Source organism: Punica granatum, chromosome 1, assembly GCF_007655135.1.
Source record: "Punica granatum isolate Tunisia-2019 chromosome 1, ASM765513v2, whole genome shotgun sequence".
In the NCBI taxonomy this organism is placed as follows: domain Eukaryota; kingdom Viridiplantae; phylum Streptophyta; class Magnoliopsida; order Myrtales; family Lythraceae; genus Punica; species Punica granatum.
In genome coordinates, this window is record NC_045127.1 from 41,651,537 (window position 1) to 41,661,463 (window position 9,927).

At 37.6% G+C, this 9,927-nt stretch overlaps 1 protein-coding gene across 1 annotated transcript; it reads left to right on the forward strand.

The window, feature by feature from the left end:
• Positions 1-4,513: 4,513 nt before the first annotated feature.
• LOC116206251 (scopoletin glucosyltransferase-like) lies at positions 4,514-5,977 on the forward strand. Its single transcript, XM_031539074.1, has one exon. It carries the CDS (start codon positions 4,514-4,516, stop codon positions 5,975-5,977), a length of 1,464 nt encoding a protein of 487 aa, XP_031394934.1.
• Positions 5,978-9,927: the final 3,950 nt, after the last annotated feature.

Below are 9,927 nucleotides of genomic sequence, written 5' to 3' on the forward strand. Positions count from 1 at the left end.
CAAAAAAAAAAAAAGTCCGACCCGTATTATATTTTGACCAAGATTTTTGTGCTTTCTGTATTTCGAATAATTATCTAAAAAATAGAAATATACAATTCATCTTGAATAGAATGTGAAGTTTATTGATAGACTTCTGCCAAAACTAAATATAACAAGTTGATTATAATTCGATATAACGTCAAGAAATATTTATTGAGCTCCATAATTTTATAATAACTACTATAAGAATTGTGCGCATGGCACGTGGAAATAATTCCATTCACCGCTACACCATTATGTGCGTACTATATATAGTAGATAAAAATAATTATTTAAATAAAAAAAATATATAATTTGTATATTAGATATAGGTGCTTAATGGTAATGTACTTTTCATACATCTTTGTAGCATGAATCTTACATAAAACTGCAAAGTATTTCATCTATTAATTTATGCTTCAATATCATAATTAAAAATAAAGAAAATATCAAAAAACCATATAAGGATAAATTTCATGCAAGTGTTTCATATAATGAGGAACAATTCGATGTATTTAACAGTGGGAAATGCACAACTTAGAGGAAGACAAGAGTCATAAAATTCGAGCAAAGTTAGCACGACCATAAAAAAATGAAGAATCAAAAGAAAATTTAAAAATAGATAACTTCGTCTAAAATTGTACCTTTTTTAGCATCTTTTACTCTAAAATTCATTATGATTTTAGATTACATATTGATTAATTCTTGAAAATGAAAAATGACACTAAAAATATAATTAATAAAATGGTGGAGAGTAAGAATCAAAATTTATCTAGATACCTAATAAGGGTTGAGTCATAGTAAAAATTAATTATAAGAAGAAAATAAAATGAAAGAGTATTTATTTTGTGAAAAGGCACAATTCTTTAATATCCATTAACAATATATAAATATGTAGAGTAAATGTCTAAAAAATTACAAATTTTACATTTTTTTTTTGCATTTTATCACGAACTATATTTTTTGGTTAAGAAATACAAGAACGTCACATTTTTTATTATGTTTTCATCCCATTTAGCATCCGTCCAAATTTCCGTTAGTTTTGCTACTGTGGCCGTTAATAGATGACATGGGACAAACAGTTACTAACGGTGATTGATGTGGTGAGCTATGTTATCAAAAAATATTAAAAGTTTTCAAGCTTGAGCAGTTAGAGGTAAGGAGGAAGGCAGCGGCCTCCATAGCTGCCGCCCATGAAGTTTCATCAGACAAGCCATCAAACCCTCCGTGTGCTTCAATCAAAGCACAAAGATCTCAATTGAGTCCTCAAGGATTTGATCAAAACTACACAGGACTCGATCTCTGGCTTCGATCGAAGCCCGAAGGGCTCGATTATCACAGCTCAATCCCTTTGTGCACAAAGGGCTCAAGAAGCATGATAGAGTGCCATTGACGTTACTGTGCTAAAAAAATCAATATAGAGACTAAAGATAACAGCAAAGACGAAGCGCATGGGGACTCGATCGAAAGTCACATAGGGTCTGATGGAGCCCTCTACGTGCATAACAGAGAGCTCGATCGTGCGCACTACGGTTTCGAGGCTCTAATCGAGCCCTGCATGGTTTTGATCGAAACCTAGAGGACTCAATTGAGACCTCTGTGATTTGATCGAAGCACTTAGAGGGTTTAATGTCTTTCCCGATGAAGATTCATTAGTGGCAGCTATGGTGGTTGCCGCCTTCCTCTCTACCTCCGGCTACCCAAGCTTCAAAGTTTTTAAATATTTTTGGATAATGTGGCTTGCCACATCAATCAACGTTAGTGACGTTTGCCACGTGTCATCTATTAATGGCCACGTCAGCAAAATTGATAGAAATTTGGACATATGCTAAATTGGACAAAAAAATGAAAGTGCGTGTATTTCTTAGCCAAAAAATATAATTTTGTGATATAACATAAAAAAATGTGAAATTCATGTATTTTTTAGTAAAAAATTATAGTTTGTGATACAACGTAAAAAAACAATGTAAAGTTGGCGATTATTTTTAGCATTTACCCTAATATATATATAATGTAAGATGAAGTGAAAGGGCGTGCCTTTACATATGAAAATTGCACTTCCTCTGGTCATTCTGATGTGTAAATAGATATAAATAGATAAAGCGAAAGGAGGCGTGTTTTTATGTATTAAATCATACATGTTTTAGTCACCCTAGAGGAAGTGAAGGAGTGTGTTTTATGTGACTAGATATATGAATGAATAAGAATTTTTCTATATACATTGAACATATTAAAGTGACTAGATTTTCATTTAAATAGTAGAATACAACATTAAATATATTTAGATTCATTGGATGGTAAAATTGAAATTATGAAATATGAAGTAATATTTTGTTGAGCTATGTTCTTTTATAATAGTAATTAGTGTCATAGCACAAGTGTTGTACTTGCAGTGGTTGCGTCTATTTTATCAATTGATAATAGTGTATCGTTTATGAGAATTTGAGAGTTTAACTACAAGCAGAATTATGCTAATTGCTAATTGTAATGTCTTGAAACAATAATATTTTTCTTAATTAAATTGAGTGCATCAGTATATCAGACTGACCCCACACATTTTTAATGTACAATGATTATTGAATATAGATATATCTTATATAGATTCTATAATCCGATTGGGTTCGTCTTCATTTGGGGATATTATTAGGACTACTTTATTCTGATCCCTATATGGCTTCATTTCTTTTTGCAGTTCCCTCCTGCCCCATCTTCCACCAAAAAAGCCATAAATAATGGAATGCAATTTCTTCAACTATAGAGGAAGCTCAAGACTTAATATAACAAAAAATAAATTTTAAATAATTAATAAAGATTACGGGTAGTCTCATCGATATCAAATTTGTAACCTCTAAATCAACAGACGATAACATACATCACTACACTACATCATCTTTCGAAAATGGCTAGTAATTTCTCTCACCACAACCGCGAAGCCTCTTGTTATAGGCAATTTTATATGCAACACACTTATAATTGCACCAACGGCACCAAACTGCAAATGTACGGGGCCCATCTCCCTCTGCCCCTCACTCTCTGCCAACATCTCCAATATAGCAAACCCTCTACTGAAAATTCTAATATAATTTCGTGTCATCGTTGTAAGGAATCTCCCTACCATTAAATGGTATAATAAGCCATGCAATCCGCGCATATCTAATAGTGGGAGACCTGGACCATGATGATATGAAATCATATAAATAGAGTCCTCCCTTATTCAGTAGTAAGGCATTTTTTTTTTATGAGTAATATAGTAAGGCCCGTTATTTCTACATAGTCCAAGGAGGAAATTAGCATGAACTTATTAAAAGAGGATGTAGCGTAATAGTACATATTCTCATCTAATAATTAATAAATTTCAAATTCGATACTGAGTGAAATTATCAATGTTCTTTTATTAGCTACTAGGGTTTATATTTCGTTGAATCTCATGAACTTTTTTTTAATAAAAAAAAAGAGGAATTGGAATTGCCATTCCAAACCCTAAATATGCAACCAAACGAGGGAACCGTAATTCACCTCAAATGCGAGTTTGGATTCTCTCCAGCCGTTTGGTTTCGCAGTTAAACTCACAGAAATTTTAACTTTAACTTTAACTCAACACACTACATAACAAAAATACATGTTTCCCAAGTCAAAAATTTTAACTTAACTTTAACTCAACATACTACAAAATCATTTTTATTTTTCACAATCAAAATCAAAGTTACTTTAACTCTGAAACCAAACGCACCAATTATTAATATTGCATTTGCATCTTTCGTCTTCAATGTTTTAATTTTATTTTTTTTCCTTTCAACTTTTACGTACTACTGAAGCATCATCCTGCTATATGAACTTCTTTCTCGATTTGACTTTTGAATTTCAGTTCAAATAGACTAATCGAACTGGCTGAAGTATGAAAATGTGGAAGATTATGCAAGTCTTACCACTGAAAAAAAAAATCATGTAAGTTTTAGCAGAAGAGAACCACGTCTATAAATGCATCGAACTGTACCAATGATTTTATTCTTTAGACTATAAATTCTCTTCAAGTATTCCGATTATAGTTATCTTTAGTCCTGATGATATTTGTTCGAGTGATCCTGTTCACGACGAAGAACTGTCCATACACCTACTGACCTAACATGTACATTTACTGGGGTCTTATAATAACTGTTCATATCTCACCCAGCGTGGGACATTGGACAATGAGGTCCCCATGACAGCTTGGTAGATTGCATTACTGAATAGGATCAACATCCGCCATATATAGAGTGGTCCCATAAGCTCCTTCCTCCTCAACTAACAGTCGTGCATGCAGTTGCACTCTCATTATATCTCTTCATCAGCTGTGAGTATATATGAGTTCAGCTCCTTCCATCTTCCATGTGAGGCACATTGCACTCCCCATTCTCAGTTTGGACACTTTGTTTCACCTCCAATTCCCCCTAGCTATATAATCCCAACATGGTGGCCTTTGAACTCAGCCAAGCACTCTCCTTTGCCTTAACCATCCATGGAAGCGGTAATCAACGGAGGATTGACCGGCCGGAGCATGGAGTTGGACAAAACTTGTCCCCACGGGCAGGTCCTTGTGCTCACCGCCTTCGGGCATGGCCATCTCTTCCCTTGTCTCGAACTCTGCCGCCGCATAGCCTGCCAGAATTATAAGGCTACTCTCATCGTTTTCTCCCATCTGGTCCCCTCCATTAACTCTTCTTTCACCCAAAACCCTCTCATTGATGTTGTCCAAGTACCGTCTCCTTCTCCCAGGCCCGGTTTACCGGCCCAACTGCAGCAGGACACATACGACAAGTTGAACCGGGTCGTCGAGGGTGTTCTGTCAGAGCCCCATTTAGTCAGGCCTGTTTGTGCCGTGGTCAACATGTTTATGCTCATGAGCTGGACTAAGGGGGTTTTTAATAAATTTCACGTCCCAACTGTGGGGTTTTTCACTTCCGGCGCATGCTCCCCAGCAATGGAGCATGCCTCGTGGAAGGCTGATGCGGAAGATATCAGGTCTGGGGAGTTCCGACCATTGCCGGGACTTCCTGATTCGATGGGCCTTACCCGATTGAACATCAAGAGACGACCCTTTAGGTCTCCAACTAGTAGCAATGGCCCTGGTAAACCCCCAGGACCCGGCATGCCACAAAATTTGGGGCCGCCAGGGCCTGGTAAAAGGCCCGTTTGGCTAGATGATGTAGAGGACCCAATTGGGTTTATGTTTAACACATTCGACGATCTTGAACGACCATTTCTCAAGTACCTGACCTGTCAACTTGAGAAACCTGCATGGGGCGTAGGGCCCCTTTTGCCCGATGAATACTGGAAAGTTGAGGATTCACCAGTCCATGATGAGGATGTCAGGATCAATAGGAACTCGAGCATGACTGAAGCTAATATCATGGATTGGATGGATATGAAGCCCCGTGGTTCTGTGATTTTCATTTCATTCGGAAGCTCTCTGAGCCCAACGGTTGAGGAATTGGCTGAACTGGCTGAGGCACTGGCAGAGTTGGCATGGCCGTTTATATGGGTAATCCAGTCCGGCACGGGAGCCGATTACTTCCCCCATGGACTGGACGGAAGAGTCGGCAAGAGAGGCTTGATCATAACTGGGTGGGCCCCGCAACTATTGATACTAAGCCACCCATCAACGGGCGGCTTTCTGTCTCACTGTGGGTGGAACTCTACCATCGAGTCGCTCATGCAGGGGGTCCCATTGCTCGCCTGCCCGATCAGAGGAGACCAGTACGATAATGCGAGACTGGTGGTGGACCACTTCAAGGTGGGGATCATGGTTACGGAGGACCCATCATCTTTCGCCAAGAAAGATAATTTTGCTAAGGCCATTGAGAGGTTGATGGAAAATGAAGAGATTAAGGAAAGAGCGAAGGAGCTCCGTTCGTGTTTCGGATGCAAGTTCCCATCTAGTTCAGATGCCGCTCTGGATGATTTCAAGGATTTGATCCAATGACGAACTTATTACCCAACTTATGGATGTGCTGCATCTTGTCCATTCAATTATGCATGTGTGTTTGGGTATCCTTTTTGGATCAGCGATTTAGATTAAAGAGGCATGGTTTGAGAAATGAGATCCTTTTTGGATCAGCGATTTAGATAAAAGAGGCATGGTTTGAGAAATGAGAGAGCTCTACATGAAACATAATAAGCAAGCACTTTCAATTGAGGGAATAGAATAAATGTTTGTTAAAATGATTAATTTTAACAATTTTTCTCTTTTTTCGATAATATCTCAAGGTTTTCTCATATTGGCTAAGACTAATTTCTTACCAGACATAGACATACGTACCACTGCCACAAAATGCTTATCAACGTGTTCCAAACAACTATCTATTTCATTTTTATTGTTACAACTTTCATGAATACCTAGTTGTGCCGGAGAAGGTCTGTTCATCCTCTCGATTTCATCAATATAAATCATGTCATGTGTACACACATTACCTAGCTAGGTCGTCCACACCAGTACTCGCTTGGCTATGTGTTGCTGCTTTCTATTTCTTAAATTGGAGAGGGACAAGAAAAGGATATGACAGCAACCTTAAATGTTGTCTATTCAGAGAGGGAAAAAAAAAAAACAAGAAATGACAGAAAGCGATGATTAATGTATGCAATAGCCTCTCCAAGCGTACGTACACCTAAATATTGCGAAAATTATAGAGAAAACTATTACTATAATCCCTCTACTTTTACATTGCCATCAATTTAGTTTCTCTACTAATTTTGCTACCATTTTAACCCAAACGTTTGCCTTCCGCTTATCAAAATGGTCCTCAACGTTAGTTGAAGTAATGGAACTCTGATGTGGCTACATATGTGGACCAAACAGCGTCAATGAAATTGTTTTTTAATTAGAAACACGTGCTTGGTTCGAAACGGCACCGTTCTAAGCAAATCGGAACTTGACCTAAAAACGCCATCATTTTAGCGAACATAATGGATGGTTAACAAAGGATGGTTAGGCCCGACTCAAACGCCACCGTTTATCGAGTACAGAGGATGGTTGGTGCTCCGGTGATGCTCGAGCTGCTTCGTTCTTACGAACCTCCTAAATTGCACCAAGGAGAGTCAGATCGAGAGTGGTAGCTCATTGTCAGCTCCAACCTCCTCGTCAACGTGCCTTTGATCGACAAAAAATGGGTTGGATTTTGGGAATTATGGTTCTGAATCAAAAGATTTTGATAAATTACGGCTCGAAATCAGAAGCTAACCTCGTCTTCAACGCGCCTATGATTTAAAGGGGACCTTGTCTTCAATGTGCCTTTGATCGAAAGGGGTTGGATTTTGGGAATTGGGGATCGGAATCAGAAAATTTTGGGAATTAGGGTTCGAAATCAGAAGCTAACCTCGTCTTCAACGTGCCTTTCATCGAAACGAGTTGGATTTTGGGAAATAGGGATCGGAATCAAAAGATTTTGGCAATTAGGGTTCGGAATCAAAAGCTCAATTTGGGAAATTAGGGTTGACAATTTGATTTTACGGTTGAAATTTGGGAATCAGAAGCTCGTGAAGAGGCAACCTCTGATTTGGCTCAAAATGGGGGTATTTCATTTGCTCAAAACAGTTGCATTTCAAGCATCATCCTCAAATGGTGGCGTTTCAACTTTGGCACATGTTTGGGGTCAAAAAAACAATTTCATTGACACCGTTTGGTCCACATATGCAGCCACATCAGAGTTTCGTTACCTCCACTGACGTCGAGGACCATTTTGATAGGCAGAAGGCAAACGTTTGGGTTAAAATGGTGACAAAATTAGTAGATGGACTAAATTGATGACAATGTGAAAGTATAGGGACGACAGTGATAATTTCCTCAAAATTATATACTGACATCAACTTTCTCTATTTTGGTCCCCAGTTTCTCTTCGATGGTCAAATTCTAGAAACTTCTGCTTTTCATCCTCCGGTTCTACTGGGACAGCCGTTAATGTTTTTGTTGATATGCACTTGAGACATAACATCAGTGAGAAGGAGAGTTTGGTACAATAATATCGCCTACAGCTTAGTATTAAGATATTTTAAGTTCAATATTCATATAGTGAAATTCCTCATACCCTTTATTTTCACCTCCTTATATATACCTTTCTAGACTGATGAGGATGCACTTTTATAATAATGAAAAAAATAATATCAGAAAAGAAAAACAGTACATTCCTCTACCAAAAATAAGTGCTACATTCCAACTCAAATTTTAGAGGTCCCAAGTTCGACCGTACTTCTTTATTCCGCTTTTTTATTCTTATATTAGGTCACGAAACTCCTTATAAAGGAAAAATAATAATATCACAAAATATAGAATATACTAGCCATGGAGTTCATGCATTTGCACGAGATTAAACATTATCTTTTTTCTGCTAATTTTATTATATAAAAAGCATAAATTCTTAAAAATAGTAATTTAAGATCGATGACAATATAGTATTAGACATATAAATTAATGTTAATTTAATTGCACAAATAAGATTTAAAAAATGGCATAAAGGAAGAGAACTCAATATATGTCTTAAGAAATACAACATTATCAAGGTTATGCATAAAAATTTAAAAGAAAAAATTTTAACCATGGCAGGATGAATTTTATCTTCAATATTATAAAGATTTATATAGTGTTATATTATATCTTATATTAGCACTTAATTACATACACAAAATTGGAGATCCCTAAAATTTTACCAAAATTTATGTGTGAGAAAAAGAGAAAAGTTGAACTCACCTCCAAAAGTCTAACAGAAGACGTACTAATATAAACTTGCATGCATACGAAAAATTGAATAGCTATAGTGGTATCATTATTTTTAAGAGACAGATCAGTTACAACTTGTATGTGGCACATCCACTATTTATAGAGTATAATACATAATATAATATAGATAGTAAATGATATATTTTTATCAATAAAAAATATAATATGATTTACTTTTTGAAAGACAAATATATATATATATATATAGGGAAAATGACACTTGAGGTCCTATATGTTTGCCAATTTTTGACATCGAGTCCTAAATGTTTCAGATTGAAAAAACAAGTTCTAAAAGGTTTAGAAAAGTGACACTTTTGGTCCTAAATCTAACTGACCGTTACCGTCATGCCACGTGACCGTTAAATGCTGACGTGACGCTTCGTGATTGGTCACGAGTTGGTTCGAGTTTGGATGTCGGGAGTGAATCAGGTCGGGTTCGGATTCGGACGTCTCCTTCTTCGCCCGACTCCCTCCCCATGTTCGAAACCCTAGCGCGGCTCCTCTCCTCCATGCAACCCAGCGCCCCCTTGCAAACCGCTGATCACGGACACCGTAGCACCTCGAGCAGCCTTGCCTGAGCCTCCTCCCTATCAGATCTGGGTTTATGCAATTGGCAGTTTCAGATTTTGCCGACCTGGTTCAGGAGATGAATGAAGGGCATGGGACTATTGTGAAGTTGTGTGATTTGCTGTTTAAGGTGTATGCGGATAACAAAATGTTTGACTTCATGGAGAGTCGCGGGTTCGAGATAGATGAGAGCTGTCTGACTTCATGACGAGGCTGTATGGTTTGCTCTGAAGAGGTTTAGTACCCTCAAGGACTGTCTGGCATTATTCGAGCGGTTGTAGATTGATTGTTACCCTAAGATTGCAGATCGATTGTTACCCTAAGATTGCATATCAAAACCCTAAGTTTCTTTTTCTGTTTGATATGGCCATGAGTATCAATGTATTCATCACATGGGGTGTTTGTGGATTGTGCCCAAAAGGTGTTCGATGCAATGCCTAAGCGAGATGTTGTCTCATGGAACTAGGTGAGCTCGAAAGGTTTTTGATTCCGCGTCTGAGTTGTTTGGTAGGATGAAGGGGAGGAGCAGAACAGCAGAACAACGATTTGTGGTCGTCTTCTTCTTCTTCCTCTTCTACCCTCATTCTATGACTTTG

Excerpts from the sequence above, each read along its gene's own strand:
- LOC116206251 (XM_031539074.1), top strand. The coding sequence starts at position 4,514 with ATGGAAGCGGTAATCAACGGAGGATTGACCGGCCGGAGCATGGAGTTG.